General features: G+C 43.7%; 2 protein-coding genes across 10 annotated transcripts in view; both read left to right on the forward strand.

Annotated features, from left to right (window-relative positions):
- The window catches only part of ANXA13 (annexin A13), a 38,075-nt gene extending 34,256 nt beyond the window's left edge, over positions 1 to 3,819 (forward strand). For all 7 annotated transcript variants that reach the window (XM_045007439.1, XM_045007436.1, XM_045007437.1 and 4 more), the window contains 3 exons: positions 1,439 to 1,514; positions 2,194 to 2,306; positions 3,472 to 3,819. In XM_045007439.1, coding sequence (XP_044863374.1) covers positions 1,439 to 1,514; positions 2,194 to 2,306; positions 3,472 to 3,591 — 309 coding nt within the window. In that variant the 3' untranslated portion in view covers positions 3,592 to 3,819. The remainder of the gene's footprint in view (positions 1 to 1,438; positions 1,515 to 2,193; positions 2,307 to 3,471) is intronic.
- A 4,539-nt stretch (positions 3,820 to 8,358) lies between these two features.
- Positions 8,359 to 19,068, forward strand: KLHL38 (kelch like family member 38). Of its 3 annotated transcripts, none has more exons than XM_045007431.1 (4): positions 8,359 to 8,611; positions 9,296 to 10,635; positions 12,805 to 12,910; positions 18,140 to 19,068. In XM_045007431.1, exons 2-4 carry the CDS (start codon positions 9,379 to 9,381, stop codon positions 18,424 to 18,426), a joined length of 1,650 nt encoding a protein of 549 aa, XP_044863366.1. In that variant the 5' UTR covers positions 8,359 to 8,611; positions 9,296 to 9,378; the 3' UTR covers positions 18,427 to 19,068. The 3 variants fall into 3 exon arrangements, with proteins under 3 accessions (XP_044863366.1, XP_044863367.1, XP_044863365.1); XM_045007432.1 differs by having other exon boundaries at positions 9,569 to 10,635; XM_045007430.1 differs by lacking the exon at positions 8,359 to 8,611 and having other exon boundaries at positions 9,272 to 10,635.
- Positions 19,069 to 21,018: the final 1,950 nt, after the last annotated feature.

The raw sequence follows: 21,018 nt of genomic DNA on the forward strand, positions 1-21,018 counted from the left end.
ATTCACAAAAATTAGAACAGATTTTAACTTCAAAATATTTTCTCCTTCCACTGCCCCACTGTCTCCTCCCTACAGTGTGGTACAAAATCCAGGCAAAGCTCAGACCCTTATAAACTACATTTACCCAAAGAAAATAAGTTATAACCCACCAAAATCTACCTTGACTGTCTGGACCTATCCACGTCTTTGGTGGGCCAGAGGCGGTGCGAACAGTCTCTCTCAGTTGGAGGTCTCCCCAAGAAAAAGCCATGAGATGATTCACTATAACACCCAGTGCAAATACTTCAGTTAGCTTTAATGATGCACGTTATATATTCTGAGCCAGCTGATTTAAATCGGTATAGTTCTATCAATGCCAATGGATCTGTCATAGGTTTATTCCCCACTTTGAACTTTAGCGTCCAAAAGATGGGGACCTGCATGGATCCTTCTAAGCTTAAATCCTAGCTTAGATCTGGTAACACTGCCACCAGCCAAAAATATAGTGTTTTGGCACACTCCCTGTCCCCCCAAACCTTTCCCTGTGGAACACAGATCCAAACTCCTGGGATCTTAACACAAAGAGAAATAAACCATTCCCCGCCCCAGACTTTCCCTCCCTTGGTCATCAGGGAAAACTTTGATTCAAACTCCTTGAATCTAAAACAAAGAGGGATTTACCTTCCCTCCTCCTTTCTTCCCCCCACCTATCCCTGGTGAGTCAGACTAATCCCCTGGGGTCTCAAACAAGGGAAAAATCAAACAGGTTCTTAAAAAGAAAAGCTTTTAATTAAAGAAAAAAAGAAAAGGTAAAATTTAGCTCTGTAAAATCCGGATGGAAGTTTACAGGGTACAGCTTATAAAAACTAGAGGGACTCTAGCATAAATACAAGTACAGCAAAGAGGTAAAATATTGTTCCAGCAAACACACATTTGCAAATACAGAAATTAATCAAAAGACTAATCCGCCTTTCTAATACTCACTATACTGAATAGAAGAGAATACTTCAGGAAGCTTGGAGAGCCTGGATATACGTCTGGCCCCTCTTAGATCCAAAGAGAGACACCCCCCAAAACAAAGAACCCAAACAAAGACTTCCCTCCTCCGAGGTTTGAAAGTATCTTGTCCCCTGATTGGTCCTCTGGTCAGGTGTTTGCCAGGTTCACTGAGCTTGTTAACCCTTAACTATCTGTTTATGACAGGAGCCATGAAGAGTTACACTGGCTGAGGATCTGGTCCTTTGAGACAGAGTGAGATCCTTGTCCGCTATGGGGATTAAAGTAGTTAAAAGCTTACTCCCTAAAGCCACAGAAAGGATCAATATAATCTAAATCAGTCTTTTGCCACGTTAAATGCCATCTGATCAGAAACAGGAGTGGCTCACTGCTGTTCTGATACTAGAGGGACAGAGTAGTGCACGAACAGCAGCTATAATTAATTTTTTCATTGTCTCTTTAGCTGAAGGGGAAAGACATTGAAGATGCCATTAAAAGTGAAACATCTGGAGATTTGGAGAAGGCCTTTCTCACTCTTGGTAAAAGAAAAAGTCTATAGCTTTTCTCTCTAGTTTTCATCCTCACTTGACTTTAGCCATTGGGGTTCTTATGTGTATAAACGCAGTGATAATCTGCTTTATTAGAACTAGGTTGAGACATGGCAAGACCACTGGGGGACAGAACCAATTAATGTTGACTCGCCCTACGTGCCTGTGGGAAGTAGGAACCTCCATTAAGCCCCAGCATGGGCTATCTAGCTCTTAGGTCTCAGAGCATAGAAGTAAGCCAATGTCATCCCACTCAGGAGTAAGTTGGCAGGGAGCGGAATTCCAGACGGACCAAAAGAAAAAAAACCATGTCCCATACAATTAGTTTTCATTCTGGAACATAAACATCAACATTTTCAGCCCTTCTGTGCTTGCATTAACATGTTTATTCAAGTTTGATATTCACAGTTATATAACATGCTCTCTCTGTAGGGTAATGCATTCACTTTTAGGCTTCAGTCCGTCACCTGTCATAATGGGGTTGACCCTTGCATCTCCACAGAGCCAGTTGCAGGACTAAGGCCCTACAACAATGCATGTCCAGTTGGGTACAGACATTGGGGATGTCTAGGTTTCCATTAAGAGGGCTGCTGTTCTCCTCTTACTGAAGCTGTAGTGGGGAATATGAAATGTACTAGGCTCATGAGGTCTCTTCACGTTTTTTCTTTAGTGAGATGTGCCAGAGATTGCCAAGGCTACTTTGCCACCCGTCTGCATGAGGCAATGAAGGGCGCAGGGACAGAGGAAGAGACTTTGATTCGCATCCTCGTGACTCGGGCTGAGGTAAGATATGCTGGGATCTGAGAGGCCCCAAATCTTCTGGTGGATAAGTGTGAAATTTAGAAGGAATGAATTACAGTAGTAGGACCAGATTCTGCACTCAGTCAGTCTGTTTTGCAATTTAAATTCAACGAAGCTCCATCGACTTCAGTGCTATTACTGTCTTTACTCCCATGAAACTGAGAACAGACTCTAGCCTTGATACCGAATCTATTTATTTTTTTAAAAGAACGATGCATGAGACGCATTAGTAATTGCACAATGGAGCTAAACACATCTAGATTAAAGTTGGCCACCATTATTCAACTGGGAGATGAGTCGTTTGGTCCCAAAGAGCTTTGTTAAAAAAAATCCTAATTAAATAACGATAAAGAAGCAGTTCCCAAAGTATGGTCAGTGGAGAGCTAGGGAGTCACATGGTGCAGGGTCTGTCTGTTTCCAGATGGGAAAAACAGGGTAGAGGAGAAGGAGAGAAGAAGATAAGAGCCAAAGCAGACTATAATTTAAGTCTTTTCACAAAGCACAAAACACGCTCAAGACATTTCAGCTCCATAAACACTGTCTTAACATCACTCTTGTGTGTAAGCTGTTGTCACCACCGGGATGTTACATGATCATGAATAGAAAGGGAAGCAGCTCATGTGACGGTGAGGTGAAGTAATTATCCATATGATTGAAGTGGTGGGGCTGGAAATTAGTCTCCAGGACACTCTCCCTGTTAAGTTGTGGCCTGACTATGAAAACATTTGAGAACCTCTGTAAGAAAGATATGACCCATATCATTGATGCCATCTTTTATAGAATAACATAACATCTGGTTCTCTGTACTTAGAAACCAGAAAGTTATGTATGACCCGAAAACTATTTATTTTTTAAATTCTATTCCTGGAAATTTCTCCCCCAGTCCTTACCACCCATGAGTGTTTTCCAGAGGAGACAGTAACTTGAGCCATTCTGTCAGGGCAGCAGTCAGGATATCAAGTTTGAGCTAAAAGTTCTCCAAGGTTTTGAACCTACTCCTTCCCCATCAAGGCCCTGGATCAAATCTGATTAAAATCAATGGGAATCTTCCCACTGACTGCAGTGGGCTTTGGATCAGGACCTAGAATTGTGAGGTATTATGCAAAACAGATCCATGCTTCTAAAAATTCTTTCCATTTCCCATCAGATTGACCTTCAAACAATAAAGGAGAAGTTCCAGAAAATGTACAACAAGTCCTTAGTGGAGGCCATCAAATCAGACACCTCTGGGGACTTCAGAAAGCTGCTAGTGGCACTGCTACACTAAGACTGCTGTCACAAAGGGAGAGACATGAGAAGAAGCCACTTTCTTGACCAGGTTCCAAGTAGCATGCAAAAAATGTGGCACTAGCAATAAAAAAACCCCAACAGATTAGTTTCTTTACAACAGGGGAACATGTTACCAGTTAATCCTTGTGTTACCTGGATGTGAGGTTCAGGCAAAGTCTATCACAGCAAATGTTCTCATGCAATAAAAATGTTTTAAAAAACTAAATCTAAACTGGCCTGTCTTCCCATTTGTAACAGAATGAGGGATTTCTAGAATCTAGTCACCGTTTCCTCCAGGGATCTTTGGTGTCTCTAGAGAATTCCAAAGACAATCCTCCTTCTTCCTCTGCTCCTATAACCCACGTCCTAAGCACTCCATATCATGCCATCACACTTTCTGCCAAAATGGACTGAATAGTGCTCCCTTCTGAGCCCATCATCACAGCTTGTTAAACTGCCAGAGAGCTGCCAATGAATGATGCACATCAGCCTCTGCTCTCAATCCAGAGGGAAGGTGGGCATGAGTTCCCTGTCTGAGCCATTTCTCCCATCATCATCATCTGCTAAATTATCCCACAAAAGGGGCAAAGCATTGCAGTCCCTGGGCTGAGGGGAGGGCAGGGACTGCACCCTCTGCGCTACGCCCTGGAACCTAGCACAGCAGAGTGGGTGGGGAGGAGGTGGGCCCCTGCCCCTGCCTTGCCTTATGTTGCCCACCTGAAATGAGCATGATCCCCATGAGCATTCAGAGGTTCTCCTACTGGAGCTGGGCAGCTCTGCACCACCCCTGATGCAGGACTACGCCCTAAACAAATGACTGAGCCTTAGATTAGACTTGATGTGGCAGGGAGAGTACAGGGGAGAGTCTGGGAAGCCAGGGGATAAGAGTGGCTGATCAGGAAACAGGCTTATGGGGTTTTGTGCATCTTGGTCATGACTTTTTATTATAATGTACTAACTTCTGAGGACAGCGGAACAAAGTCTCTCTCTCTCTCTCTCTCTCTCGATATGTATGTCATATTCTCAGCAATGGGGTCTGGGCAGCTAGTGCAGTACTTAGGCGAGAGCAAGGTCAGTTGGGGATGACTAATTGAAAGGAGGGAGGTGTTTCAAGGAGCAACGTGAGGCTGCATAGTGCGCAGGGCAGGGAGGATGTGCCAGTCACAGGAACATTTAGCAGCTCTAATACTCTGCCAATTTTTTCAATAGAATTTTTTTTTATTTGGAAGCAAATTCCTAATCTGAAATCAACTTCAGGCTTCTGTATCCAGCAACTCTCAGAATCGAGAAAGAAAGAGCACAGCGGAGCAGGAGACACGTATCTTAGACTTGCAGTTGCCTTAGTTCTGTTGTAAGCAGAGCCCTTAAAAAGAAATTAATAATTACTTAGGTATCCAGTGATCCCAGAGGTCTTTTATCATTCAGAAGTCACATTGTACATCCGATCCACTAAGGTCCCTGCAGGCAACACTATTTGGATGATATAATTTTGTCAAGAGTATAGCAGGCTTCCAATATGAGTGTGCAGGAGTTCCGGGGGAGGATGAAGCACCTATGCTAAAATGTTCAGACTTGGATGCTTACAGTTACTCACAGGTTCCAGCAGGATCTTGGGATGCTCAGCACTTCCTAAATCAAGTCACTTACTTAGGTGCCTAAATATGAATTTTAAGTGCCTAATTTTAGGCAGCCAAATTTGCTTTGGCCTGAAGACTGTTTCAATTAAGACTAATAGGTCTTTCTTAGAAAACAAGAAAATGCATGATTGCTTCTCTCTTAGCCCCTCACCTTCTGATTAGAGAGATTGGCCTGAACCAAAATCCAGGAGCTAAACTTCTTCAGTTACACAAGTGCAAGGGCAGCAATGAAGCCCATGAAGTTAACCTGGATTCACACAGATGTAACAGAGCAAAATTTGGCCTCGGATCTGTATAATAGGTCAATACCCAGGCTTCAAACTCTCACATACTCAAGCGCTCAATATTCAGATCCAAACCTAAATGTTCCAGGTTTCAGAGGTGTTCAAATTTGGCCCATTACACAGCCTGCAAACTCAGAACCAAACCAAGATCCAGATCTGAGGTTTGGATGCAGTCCCGACTCTACTTCTAACAAGTGAAAGCAGGTTCTGTGTTGTACATGAATACAAACCATAGCTGTAGAGTTAAGTTGCTATAAAGAATCAGTTATATAGAAAATGAGTAACTCAGTAGTGACATGGGATAAACAAGAGGTGAGGGGGTGGTGTTTCAGTGCTCAGCAGAATCAGATTATAAGGATAGCTGAACCAGCATAACAGGAGGAATGCAAGATTGTTGGCAACAAGAAGAGATAAATTGGGTATAGCAAGACTTGGGTTTGAGGACAAGGGGCAGCAGGTTCAGAACAATTTGGCAAGAGACCAAAGAGAGAGTCTTCTGGAAAGGATAAAAGTGTTGTATTTGTCCATGTCACACCTTTGCGACAGCCTTGGTATTGCACAGCCCTATCTGAAGCAAAATGAAGAGCTTTGTCCAACTCTCACATGTGACTGTCCTCCTGCTCCCATGTAGTCATGATGAGTTCCACTTGCCTGTGACATTCTTCCAGGGACTGTAAAATGGGGTAATAGCACTTTGCTATCTCACAAGAGTGTTGTGACTAGATTGTGAGGTGCCAAGGCACTGCGGTGCCGAAGGACATATAAGCACCAGAGATAGAAAACTGGGGTTTTTTTCCTCTAAAATGCTTCATGAACAATTATTTCTATACTTTTCTAACAGGAAACCCCAATCCAAGCAATTGCTGCTAGTTCAGTTACCAGCTCTGCTCTGTGTCCTTTCAAGCTGAAACAGCTATGACTACAATATAATTCAAGCAAACTCGCTGGCAACCATCCGGCTGAGGCACATAGCACTCTGAGGTGCACTGTTGGTGGGAGAATCATTTCTGAAACTGTAACCTCCCTTCATGGGAAGGGAAAAGGTAATCAAAGCCATGCAGCAGTATCTTCATTTCCCCAGAGTCATGGCCAGAATTAGCAGAAATCCTTTCTGAGGAATTAGCACTGCACCCCAATCAAACAGAGCAATAGGTTATTTAACCTCACAGGCCAGATGATGAGGTCAGAGAGATCTTGCATAAGTAAAGACCTCAAGATTTGATCTTATAAATGTTTTTCAAACATACACCAGTATCCAAAAGCGGAGGAACAGCAAAAATTCCACCCATCCCCACCCCATAAAACCTCAACATAAGTAAAGCCCATCCAGGGTTGAATGGCTGTGATAGTTTCTTTAAGGGTTAAAAAATAAATCCTCAGCCATTGCCAGGAAACGGACAGAAAAAACTAAACAAGCAAACAAACCCTAAAGAGCTAATGCTAGTGCAGATAGACACCAAGCCAAAGCAATCAGCAGAAGGAACCACGTAGCAGAAATAACACAGACACACACCACTACTTTTTGGCTTATCTTCTCGGGATCGGTGGCTTTCACTTGGGCAGTTAATGTTCCCTGGATGTGGAGCAGAACCTTTCATTTTGGTTTTTGAAGCGCACAGTAAATATTTAGGGCATGATCATGGCCAGCCCTGTAGGCAGCGATATGGGAGGCAGTAGTGCACCTTCCCCCAACCCACCTTGCACGGCCCACATTACCGTGCTTATGCTCCCGGGAGTGCATGGGCTACTAATTATGGTGCTTAGGAGCGACTCAACTGAAAGTGGGCGGGGAGGAGGGGAGGAGAGAGAGAAAGGAGTAGACAGGGCTATTGTTTTACCTACTCCCCCATCTACATTGGCCAATGGATTTGCCTGGTTGGCTGCATAAAATGGGATTATTTAAAGGGGTGTCACAGACTATGCTCCTCTCTGTGTAACCAGGGAGCTTCAGGATGCTTCCCCAGCTCCGCACTGCCCCAGCACAGGGCTATGCCTTGAGGGCACTGTCTAGCCCTCAGTTACTTTAGCATGGTTTTATTCTTCATGTGCCAATATATATTTATGACTGCACACACGCCCCGCGACTTACGCAATCGTTCCGTTCTGGAAAGCCTTGCGCAACTCGAATTTTGCGTAAGTCGGAAACATATACCGATACGTTACGCAAAAATTTTCGCAACTCAAAAACCCTATTGCTGGAACTTTTTCCATACGTGCAAATTTGCATAAATCGGGTCTTGCGTAACCCGGGGAGTATTTGTATCTGAAATTTTCACTCCATGCATCTGAAGAAGTGGGGTTTTTACCCACAAAAGCTTATGCCCAGATAAATCTGTTAGTCTTTAAGGGGCCACCAGACTCCTCATTCTTTTTGTGGATACAGACTAACACGGCTACCACTCTGATACTTAGAAAATGGGCAGTTTGCTACAATGGGAGCATTAGGGCGAAACACCCAGTGCTACCATCTTCTCCCGCACTCAGTCCCAAATCTCAGCAGATAGATTAGAAGGACTTCCCCCGATTCCTTAAAATGAAAATATTGTCCCCTCAGAAACTCCTGATACCCGTTTTCCCCTCCCTCAAGATGAAAGTGCATGACAGTGCATACCTAGTGCTAGGCATTTCAAACTGTTTACAGGCTTCTAGAATTCCCAGGCACTTCAGGACAGGGCCTTCTGGTTGTTTCCAAATGGACAGCCAGGACTTTTATAAGTGTACCTTGGTTTCAGAGTCTATTTGTTATATGTAAACACTTGCCAGAAAAACAGCCCCTGGGCATGCTCAGTAATGTTCAGCTCCTTGCAAAAGGCAAGGGGAAAGTCACATGTGATAACAGTGAGAGTCCATATGTGACTATTCTTAGCCCTGGAATGTATACAATGCCTCATTGCCTGGTGGTTCTTTCACAAAGCTCCAGAAAGCAGCGAAAGTGCCTTCAGAATAAACAAATCCAGAAATGACCCTCTATGAATCACTTACCAACAGAAAGAAACATCTTGAGGGTATATAGTTTTTGCTCATGTACTAGCTATGGAAAATCTCAGCAGAGACTAAAGGACACCAAGTGAGTGAATGCAGTGAAGGACAACATAAGGTAAACATTTCTACCATGTGATTTCACGGCAGATTGAACAGTCAGATTGTCATGAAGATAGATAGCCATCTTATTATTCTGCCTGGTACATTGTTTAGTCGTGTGTCTGATTAATATAAAAACAACAACTAAGCAGAGTTAATAAATAACCATTTTAATGCAGATTCCCAGTCTCTAGAGTTTAGTTTGTCCTGTTGCAGAGAGTTTTAGCTCTGCCAGATTTACATTCTTCAGTAATGACTAACTCTAAGGGAAAGAGACATAAGTTACTAAATTGCGACTACTTTAAAAATAGCGAAGAAAAGGCTAAGCACATTTATTAGACATGTTTAAAATGAACATACAATTTGCTCAGGGCTTTTCCCTTTAGCCCCAAGTCAGCAAGATAATGTCAGTGCTTATGCTGTGTGTCAGGCTCATAGAAGATGCCGACCTCACATCTGATACCTTTAAAAAACAAACAAACAGATGCTGAATGACCTCGTGGCTTGTGTACTCCCTTCCCACTGCACTTAACCAGTGTTCTTATTTCTGTGCGCAAACAGAGAGAGAATATTTAGAGTAACCATCAAAGTTCTGATGCCTGTCCCCTTTCGAGCTGGGCATTTAAATAAAAGCTGCTAAGAATTTGTCTTCCCTGCCAAGCCCAATATTCCTCTCTCTCACATTTTGCCATGGAGGAAGAATCTGCAAAGGACCTTCTCTTCAAAGACCAGGACTTCTCCTCCGAACTATTGAGGCAGCTCAACATTTTAAGGCAAAACGGGATGTTGACTGATGTTACTCTCTGCACTAGCGAGTTTGAAATCCCTTGCCACAGGAATGTGCTGGCTGCAAGCAGTCCTTACTTCAAGGCAATGTTCTGTAACAACTTTAAAGAGAGTTGCCAGGCAAAAGTCGACTTGAAAGGCATTGACTCCAATATTTTGTATCAGATTGTCCTTTATGTTTACACAGGAGAGATTCTTATAACACCCGAGAACGTCTTGTACCTAATGGAGGCCACTTCCATGTTACAGTACATTAAATTGTTCCAGGCCTGCTCCTTGTACCTCCAGGACCAGCTGACTCCTGAGAATTGCCTGAGCATGATAAGACTCTCTGAAATCTTGAACTGCCAGAATCTCAATAAGAAAGCCAAGGAGATGGCTCTGAAATACTTTCCTGAAGTAGCCTGTTCTGAAGACCTGAAGGAGCTTTGTGCACTGGAGTTGATCAATTACCTTGGGGATGATGAGCTCTGTGGTGAGGAGGAACAAGTGTTTGAGACACTCATGGTCTGGATCCGGCACGATCTCCAGGCGCGACAGGGCTATATCCAAGATTTGTTCAAGAAGGTCCGGCTTCAATACGTCCACCCAACCTTCCTTTTCCACTTCATTGCCAATGACTCCCTCATTCAGTCTTCACCCGCTTGTAGAAGCATCCTGGAATCAGCCAGGAGACAGATGTTTTCATTATACAGCACCAGCGCTCCTGACATTAAACCCATGTGGCATGTTCCCCGCAGATATTCGTACCAAGAGTTCCTCATAATCATTGGTGGCAGGAAGGACAACCAGACAACAACCAGGGACGTCCTGCTATATGACGAGAAGACCAACCAGTGGCTGAGCCTCGCCAAGCATCCTATGCGCCTTTACAAAGCCTCTGCAGTGAGCTTGCATAGCAATATCTATGTGCTAGGAGGGATGCCTGTTAGCTGTGAGAAAAGTCCAGTCAGTGATAATGTTTATATTTTCTCCCTCAAGCTAAATCAGTGGAGGTTAGTTGAACCCATGCTGGTTCCACGCTATTCTCACAGGAGCATAGCCTATAAGAACTACATTTTCTCAATTGGAGGAATTGGAGAGAACCAGGAAATTCTGAATTCCATGGAGAGGTACGACAGCATTTATAACGTCTGGGAGAACATGGCAAACATGCCTGTTGCTGTCCTTCACCCTGCTGTTGCAGCTAAAGACCAAAGAATTTATCTCTTTGGAGGGGAAGACATTATGCAAAACCCTGTCCGTCTAATACAGGTAATTGTCACTCCTGCTCATCTTATGTGCATTTCCTCCAGGGTATTCAGTATTGACACCCAAGCCCAGCTGGTGAAATCAAAGCCCAATATAGAACTGAATTTGCAATGAGTCTTATGCAGTAGAAGGCAAGATACACATGCTAAGTTGGAAATGCTCATTCAGGGAAGTCCAGGATGTAGGAAATTATGTTTAAATACTTTTATATTTCCACAAGAAGCCTTTATTATTGTTAAGGCCCAAACCCTGAGGCCATTCTGAGGTTTTACTCAGTTCTCTCTCAAGCAGAGATTCCCATTGGTTTCAATGAGAGTTTCCCTGATTGAGTAAAACTGAGTAAAGATCTCAGGGTCGGCTCTATGTGATTTTAGTGCTTGTGAAAGGTGTAATATTGACAGTCATGCAAACTGATGCCCACTCAGGCCCTGTCTCCAGGAACTTAACCACATGGCTAACTTTATATGTGAGTATTCCCATTGAAGGCAGTGCTCACTATTAGGCGGGTGCTTAAGTTCCTGGCTGAATCTGGGTCTCAGTCTTTTGTCTCTCCTCAGACAGTATCAGCAAAGACACCAGTTGTGATGGCGGTTACTGTGATATGGATTCTAGATAGGACTAGAACTGCCATTTCATCTCACACAAGCCAATGGTTCCCAATGGCCACGCACTCCCTACTGAGGGTTTGTAGGTTTCCAGTTGGTCACTTGACACTGGCTCTCCACCTCCCTGCCAGATGTAAAACTGTTTCAAAAGGAGGCAAAAATACATTAAATACTTTCATATTTAATGTGTTAGTCGTGTGTTAATATTGCTTTTCCTGGCAAGGGTAACCGACTGGTCAGTGTTTTCTTGTGTCCCCCGATGTGACCAGTCCACAGAGGTTATGAGTCTGTTACAGCTCTCAGAGAGAGACTAGCTGTTTAGCTCAAGCTGTAAAGACTTATGCTTTTAATTCTGCAGGTCCCTGGTTCAACCCATGGTGTCAATGAAGGTGGTAGAGGTTGCCTAGTGAGGGCTTGTCCAAGGTTTAAACCATCGTGGACCTCAGATGCTCAGAGGATGAGATTCCTCTACTGAGAGGAAGCATGTATCCCAGGCTATGTGTCCCTCTCAGATCCTTTGTGGGTCAGGCACAGAGTCTGTTACAGCTCTAAGCTACAGATCCTGTTTTTTTAAACGCTGGAAGTCCCTGGTTCAATCGCTCTTGACCAAGATGGCAGCATCACATAATCAACTCTGTACTTCCCACAGGGATGTAAGTCAGTTATCAGTGGAAGTTGGGAGCAGAGATGCAGGTGGGGAGATGTCCTCGAGACAATCACTTAGTAGATGTGGTTGACACGTTTGACACTCCAAACTAACAACAAGAGCCACATTTGAACTATTGACATGGAGATGAATGAGTCATGTTGGATGAAGGTTCACTTACTCAGCAGATGGGTCTAACAAATATTTATTAAGGCAAAACGCAGCGAATAGTGATCAATTACTCACAAGTGGGAAACTTATCTGAATGATCTCATCACAGTCGCCTCCAACACTGGACAACACAACTTCAACCTCCCTTTGTTAAACAAATTTATTTATAACTTTTTGTTATATTTTCTTATACATATGTATTAGTTTCTCATTTTCATGTTAACTCTCCTCCCCTATCAGTACAGATTCAAACTGTTAGTTCAAACCAGTTTGTTCTAGTTTTTTAGTTACTTTAGTTTTTCTTGTTTTTACCAGCATGAATACTCTGTGGTTTCTTATACATACACAGTTCTACTTATGCTGTTATGTGTTATTAGAACAGACTCTTAAAATCCACAGCAGGCTTCTCTCAGGCCTAAATGAGCCTTCGCTCCCAACAGGTCAAGGTTTCATTATCAATTCTCTGTGCTAACCTGGCCCACACCAATCAGCAACATGAATACAATGGCTGGGTCAATTGGATGGCTGTCATCAGAACTATGTAAAATTAGGACTCATTTTTTTTCCAGAGGGGACAGATTATCAAATAATTTGTGGGTAAATTTTCTCCATTTTTCAACAACCCAATGCAATAGATAGTTTTCGCACATGTTAATGAACCAACAAACAAGCAAGTAGCTATTTCTGTAGGTGTGATTGTCTGCTGAAATGCTGCATACTTTACAATGCGTGTCTTTATGTACTTTTCAGGTTTACCACATATCCAGGAACATGTGGTTTAGAATGGAGACCAGAATGGTGAAGAATGTTTGTGCACCAGCAGTGGTGATTGGAGACCGGATTATCATTGTTGGAGGTAAGCAGTCTAGGTCATTCATGTCAGCTGCATAAGACTAACTCCCACGGAATTTGACATACTTACTTATCAACAGTTTCTTTACATCTTTAATACATTCTGAGGCAACTAACTTGCTGAGGCAATTTCTTTTATGTGAAGGGATAGTAAAATAAGGCAATGTTGTCACGTACCTTTGCAGCCCACACAGGATGAAAGGGGACAAACAGTACCCCCTACTTCCCATGTGCAGGCTACTACACCATTGGTCACAGCAGGCTTGCGGGCTGCTACCATCTCCCCTCCCAGATGGGAGGTCAGCAGGCAGAGAGAGGTAGCTAATGACCAGAGCCTGAATGCTAACCCCCCACCCAAAAGAGAAAGCCAGCCTGTGGGGGGAGTAATCTACATCTGGTAAAGGGCTAATGCAGATTAATTCTCTTCTAGAGTAAGGAGGGAACCAGCACAGGAACTGGATACGAGAGCATCACAGTTCCTTCCCAGTTTTGGTCCTGAGGTGATGCAGCTGTGTGCTACTTCTCAGGGGGAAGTGACGATTTAGCTCCATGGTGTTTTTCAGAAACAAACTGATTTTGCCACACTTGCTTTTGTTGAGTAGCAGCACTGCACTACACTCCATGGGTTTCAGTGGGACTGCTTGTGGAGCAGCATGCTACTCATGTGTACAGTAAGGGCTTGTCTACATGGGAACAGCCAAGAAAATCCGATTTAACTAACTGTGTGAATTTAAAGTGGTTTAGTTAAACTGCATTAAAACGCTGCATGAACGCCCTCATTGAGAAATAAAGTGGCCTTGATTCAGTTTAGCTTAATTCACTGTAAACTAAACCAAATTAAGGCCAGTTTAATTCTGAATGAGGGTACTCACGGGTTTTAATGCATATTAATTAATTCACTTTAAATTAACACATTTAGTTAATTCAGATTAACATTCCAGGATTTCCCCTGTAGGCAAGCTCTATGACTATTTTACCAGTCGAGGAATACCAGTACACTAGTGCTCCTACTATGGCACAGCTATACTAGCAAAGTTGCACTCTGTATCAATAAAGTAAAACCAGCCGCCATGAGCGAAATAAGGTATAGCTGTACAAATGCAGTTTTGCCAGTATAAGTGCATCTATTCTAAGAGCTTCTGCCAGTTCAGCTACACCAGTCACAAATCACACCCCTCACCCACACAGAGAAGATTAAGGGGTGACTTTATCACAGTTTATAAGTACCTACCCGGGGAACAAATATTTGATAATAGGCTCTTCAGTTTGGCAGAGAAACATATAACACAATCCAACAAATGGAAGTTGAAGCTCGACCAGTTCAGATGGGGAATAAGGTGCACAGTGAGAGTAATTAATCATTGGAACAATATACCAATGATGGAGAATCCATCACTGACCATTTTAAAATCAAGATTGGATGCTTTTCTAAAAGGTCTGCTCTAGGAATTATTTTGGGGACATTCTAGGGCCTGTGTTATATAGCTCAGACTAGATGAACACACTTGGTCCTTTCTGACCTTGGAAACTATGAATAGCTATGCCAGCAGAAGTTTGTAGGGTAAGCATAGCCTAACTGACTTACCCAAGATCAAACAGGAAGTTTGGCATGGAGCAGGAATTTGAACCAAGGACTCCCAAGTCCCATATTGGCACCCTAACCACTAGACCAGTCTTCCCTTCCTTGAAGCTATTGGACTATTCACAGAGAAAGCTACTACTCAAAGAAATCATAGAATATCAAGGTTGGAAGGGACCTCAGGAGGTCATCTAGTCCAACCTGCTGCTTAAAACAGGACCAATCCCCAGACAGATTTTTTACCCCAGTTCCCTAAATGGAACCCTCAAGGATTGAGCTCACAACCCTGGGTTTAGCAGGCCAATGCTCAAACCACAGAGATATCCCTCCCCCCAGACTCCTGAGCCTGACTAAACCCTTCAGGATTAGGTCCCAAGGATAGCAAGGGAAGCAAAGTATTCTGATATCAGACCACAGCAAAGAAGTAGGTAAAAAGGATTTTCAACTCTTACCATCAAATGTATTTATCTGATGCGCTTGCGTGGACCGAAAGTATTCTGCTGATGAGCTTAAGGCCCAAACTGTGTTTAAAAATTATTTATTTAACAAAAACCACAAAAATCCAAGTTAATATTAAACATATTCCATTCTCCTTTAAAGCAGAGAGATTTACGGCAGATAAATTGTCATTTACCAGCAATTACGCCAAATGATTGGCCAAATTTTTCTGGTTTAGCAACAGCTGAAATTACAAAACAAAATACTGTTTTTCTTTTAAAAACAGCATTCACCACATTTCAAGGTTTCCTTGCAAAACAACTCAGAATGAAAGAAGGGAGAACATGCTGGCTGAACAACAAGAGTTTTGGGGCTTGTCTACATGGCATGTTAGTCCTCACTACAGGGATATAAATTTTAGTGCAAACTTGTGTGTTGTGCACTAATTGGCCTGTGCGGAACCTGCTGGCATGCACTAAAAATCCCCTGCTGCATGGTACTATAGTGCTGTTTGAAACAGTATTTCATTAACATGCACTAGAGAACTTTTCATATGTGCCAGCAAAGCCCACACAGCCCTGCTGGTGTGCAACATGCTAGGGCACACTAGAATTTACAGCTCTCTAACATAGACTAGTGCACCTCATGGACAAGCCCCATTTTTAGTTAGAAGCCTACATTTTTCCCTTGCTCACCACTTCTAACTTCTATTTGCAATATCTACTAGTGGGCCCTGGATCAGGCTTTGAGACAGAATTAGGGTTAGGCTTCAGGTTCTGATCCGATAGGATGAGGGGCACCCAGCAAGCGCGTGCCTGGGGCAGCAAGCCGGGGTGGGGCAGGCTGCCAGTGATTGTGAGGGTGGCAGTCAGGCAGCCTTTGGTAGTGTTTCTGCGGGAGGTCCGCCAGTCCCGCGGCTTCGGCAGCAATTCGGCAGTGAGTATGCCGAAGGCGCGGGACCGGCAGATCACCCGCAGAACCACCACCGAATCTGCATGACTGTGGACCTCCCGCAGAAACGCCGCCGAAGGCTGCCTGACTTGGGGCGGCAAAAAACATAGAGCTGCCCCTGGATAGGGCCAAAAGCTCATGAGACCAGCTCCAGATATCTGGAAACTTGAGATAAGCTGCTCTCACAAAACCTGCCCACATTGAGCTGGAACTGGAAAACAGATTTCTTGCGGTGCTAGATCCAGTGATGAGCTGCCAAAATCTTAACAACTGGTTCCCTATAAAAAGTTCTGATTTAAGGGGGGAGGAAGCGGGGGAGGGGCCAGGGCAGGGGGAGACATACTCGTGGGGCCGGGGGCCCCTACAGGGCCTGGGGAAAATTGCCTCCCTCCCAGCGGCCCTGGAGCTTGCAGCACCCCGCTTACCTTGCCTGCAGCTCAAAGCAGCAGGACGACTCAGGAGCTCAACTGAGCTGCCCAGCTGGTGCCGGTGGCTGGTCACGCTGCAGCTGGAGGGACACGGGGGAAGGGCCGGGGGAACCTCAGCCTCCCCAGCTGGGAATCCTGGGAACAACAGGATGGTCTGGCCTGCGGACCGGAGTTCTTTGCTCACCCCCTGGCCCTTTAACAACCGGTTCTCCACGGAGGTCTAATTTTAGCAACCGGTTCTTGGGAACTGGTGGGAACCGGCTCCAGCTCACCACTGGCTAGATCCGACCCAAAACCGAAGCTGCTACAGGTGTGGTCAGATCGAGGGATCTGAATTGGAAAACAATCCCCACACCACCCCTCAAAATTCCAAAGTTCTCATACCTGAGCTGCTGTTTTGGGGCTCTCTCTAAATTTTGTGTAACGCTAAAGGCAATTAGACAAAGCTGTCAGATAAAGATGATAGGACTTTTCATCACTTCAGAAGAGAAACAATAAGGAGAGATTCCATGTGAACATGCACCTTTGGGGCCAAATTCTACCCCTTGAGATGCCGACATAGGTGGCTTGCATTGATTGAGCTTAAGTTCTGACTTAAATTAAGGGGATCCCTTTCACACATGAAACAGAGAACAGAACTAGGCCCTTAAAGGGAATTCGCAATACTTGACTCAATAGCCAGTCCTTGAATGTTCCCAGGCATGAGGAAGCCTGAGATAATGATGCTCAAATGCCAGTAGAGGACTGTAAATAGAGGTCACAATGGGTAAGCCGGGGAGAAAACTGGGAAGGGGAATAAATTTCAGTGCTCTATCATGTGATGCTGCACGTGCAGTATTTAGCTTCTTTTATAATTCAGGCCAAGGATTTTTTTTCTTTACAAAGCCTGCTGCATGTTAGTGATAAACTAATTACTGTCCAGGAAGAAAAAAAAAACACAACCCCTCATCCTCTCTGATTGAAAGGGACTGGGAAGCTGTAGGCCCCCTCGGAACTCATCTACCCACATTCTGGAAACCATACTGACAAGGAGTTCCAGAGATATTGGCCAGCAGGCGGATCCCCCAACAGTACAGCTCTAAGGGAACTGTATCGCCAGAAAGGTGGACACAGGCTGGAGAGGGAGCATCTCTGGCAGAACAGATGCCTGGGCTCCAGCAGATCCCCTGAGATCCATACAGGCTAAAGGGACCCACAAATTTAGGGAGCTGGCCAACTTGTTCTGGTGCCTCTTCTGGGGAGGAAAACCTCTCCTCCTCCTCACTCGAGGGAATGATCTGGTGGAAAGTCCACAAGTGAAAAGTTATGGTGTTTCCACTCCTGTATGAATGAATAATTAATACAGGGCACAGCAGAACAGTGATACATGGCCTTATTTTGCCATTGATGCCAATGGGAGTTGTCTGTATATTTCTGAGACCAGCACTGGGGCCAAAGTTCATATATTCAGCTAGCAGAAATACACTGGGGTTTGCAAAACAGAGTCAGAAAACTGGAAGCACAAACTGTGCTTGACAGAGCTACAGTCTGATCTGGTACAGCTAATCCTACATTCTATCTGCATATATCAGGGGTTTTATAGCATTCCCAAGTGCTCAGATACTACGGTGAAAGGAGAACTTGGATAGCTGGACATACATCACGACTGTGATATATTAGCACTTCCCAGGTAAATTAGATGTGCCTAGCGAGGCCCATAGTCCTGCAAAATTAACAAACCGTATAATTACAAGATTGAAAAGGGTCTGAAGACTAGCAGAAAATATGTTGTTATCCCTTCTGTTGGATTTAGACTTTAACTACCATTCACCTCTTCCATTCCCTGATTTGTGTCTAGGGTACACCCGGAGAATAATCGCCTACGATACTCAGGCCAACAAGTTTGTTAAGTGTGCAGACATGAAGGACAGACGGATGCATCACGGAGCTGCTGTGATAAAAAACAAGCTATATGTTACCGGAGGGCGCTGTCTGACTGCAGACAATACAATCCAAGACTCTGATTCATTGGACTGCTATGATCCTGAGACTGACACATGGACTTCGAAGGGGAAACTCCCACACAAACTCTTTGACCACGGATGCCTTGCTCTTCAGTGCGTTCCCTATTCCAACCTCCTGTAAAGGAATCTTGTGTTACTCTGGCCCAAAGGGCCCAAATTGCTGGGTATGGTGCATATGGAAAGTACTAGCAACTGTCCCAATCATCTGCCAGTGAAGCAACCAAGGGAGGCAGTCATCTCCAGGGTGCTGTGTGCAAAAGGCCATGAATTCTCAGATCTATATGTACATACTGCAGCAAAATGGGATGTAATTTGCTGCAAAATCCCAGAGCCCCACCCTGAGGTCCCTCCTCAGATTTTACTCAAGCAATTGGAGTAAAAACTGGACAAGAGCCTCAGGATTTCACCAAGGGCCTGACTCAAAGACCACTGAAGTCAATGACAGTCTCTCCATAGACTTTAACAATGAGCGTTGGATCAGGCCCCAGCTGCTGACTACTTAGCATGGGTTGTCTCTAATCCTGATGTTTATAACAGCAAATGTTTAGCATTTGAGTCATTTTATGGTAAGGGAAAAATTTCTGACAAAAAAAATCCCCAAAACTTTGTGTATCTCTCTCAAATGAGAAAGGAGATAAAGTTTCCTCTTAAACTTCCTTCTGTTTTGGTCACTGCAAATTTAAAGCTATGTATCACTGCATGGACAGTTTGTGTTATTAAGAGATTTTACTTTGATCTTAAAGGCCTTTGTAGGTTAAGCCTGTATTTTTTCATTGTAGCCATTAATCAGACAATATAATCAGTTCCAAGGGCAGTGTTTTTCTTGTGTAGTAATGTGCTTATAAAAATAATGCATTTCCTGCTCCTTTTTGATTAAACACACCTGACAAATCAGGAAAGATATCAATGCATAAACTCCAAGTTCATCTTTTTGTCATCCACTTTTTTTCAAACTGCAATGAGTTCAGTGGAAGGGGACTTCTTCATTTAAGAACTAAACAATGTCTTCTTTTTTTTTTTAGAATAAATATGAATAGCACAGAGCAAACTCTAACTTAGCAATAGCATTGTTCCTTATCGCCTTTCTAGAATCAAAAGACTTTTTTATACACCAAAAACTTGAGAGCTCATAAGCAAAAGTTGCATAGCTCTAGCCTCAGCTGGTATAAATCAGCATCACTCCATTGACTTTAGGAGAGCTATGCCAAGTTGTGCCAGCTGAGGATCTGACACAACTTGATTAGTGGAGTATTTGTAATGTATTCATCAGCTATTTTTCATTAGCAAATGAAAGGTACAAATGAAATACAATTTATAATGAGAAATATTGGTTCAGATTCTGTGTAACACTGTATATATCCACTGAAGTCAACAGAAAGACTCGGGATTTACACCAGAGTAACTAAGAGTAGAACTGGCCCATTTTGTTTACTGAAGTTTCCAAAACTGGAGCAAAATGATAGCAAAGAAAACGACTGCTATGTCACACTCTCAAACTCACACGCACCGTTCAGCTGTCACTTGCCTTCACAAGGATCTTTTCTATTCATATTCCTTTGTCACTGTTGCAAGAAAAGTCTTTTAGAAGGACAAGACACTGGATGTCTCAGGGGATTAATAATGGGCTACTGAGTCTTTTAACCACTTGATCACCAGTTTAAAGCCAAAGTAACTCAGCAGAGGCTGGAAATCATTACCATTAGGCTTGGAAATCAGCAGAAACACTCATGGAGCAAGGTGCTTGGGATGAGTGAGGGCAGCAGAATCTGGTCCACAGTGAATTTTGTTTATTTAAAAGTAAGACATTCAACCCTAAGGTAATAGTTTGTGCTACCTTTTAAGCCTCCCTAGTCTGATTGTCATTTAGGCTATGTCCTTCTGTGATTTGGCAAAGTTCCTACCCCATGATCTTAACACATGACACAGGAGCAGCATCAAAAAACGCATCCCCTTCCTGGATCTTGCCTAAATTGCCAAATTAAATGACAACACAGTAAGGTTTAGAACTTAACTTTCTCCTGAACTTGGTTTGTTTCTCCCTGTGGGGCCTTTCTGTTCCTACCCCCAGTCCTTTTCTCTACACTATTTGTAGTCACTTACACATGTGCATAGTGGGTGTGTAATGCTGCCAATGAGAGCTCTCCACTCACACTGGCAATAGGGTTTAACTCACCGGACACAGGTGTCAGTGACTACACAAAGTGCAAGGCTGTAGCTGGACAGTCAGCCCCTCAAACGTTCTTTAATTAAATTCCTAGGCTGGAGTGAGTATGATTCTCCTAGTCCGGTGAGTCAGCAGAAATAGTTCTACATTACCTCCCATGTTACAGGAGATGGGGCTGGGAGTGCTAAGTGGAAAGCATGCTTAGCTATGAGGAGCAGAACATACCACGCAGCTGATATATTACTGCAAGGCGAGACTTAGCAAGAAGATGAGGGTTAAATGCAGTGCATCTACAGTGCCTCAGACAGAAACTTCAGCATTAACCTCTATAATCAATATGGTGGACTAATCACTAATACTCACAGGGCTGTGGAGACAAAGTCCCTGGCCCAGGAGACTTACAGCCTAAAATAGATGACTAACACAAGAAGAAGTAAGGTGTCAGAAGGTGCTGGAAGACAATGGGTGACAGGGGATGGATCTCTTGATGCTTACCTGTTCTGTTCATTCCCTCCAAAGCATCTCGGATTGGCCACTGCCAGAGACAGG

The sequence above is a fragment of the Mauremys mutica genome, chromosome 2, assembly GCF_020497125.1.
Source record: "Mauremys mutica isolate MM-2020 ecotype Southern chromosome 2, ASM2049712v1, whole genome shotgun sequence".
Taxonomy (NCBI): Eukaryota; Metazoa; Chordata; order Testudines; family Geoemydidae; genus Mauremys; species Mauremys mutica.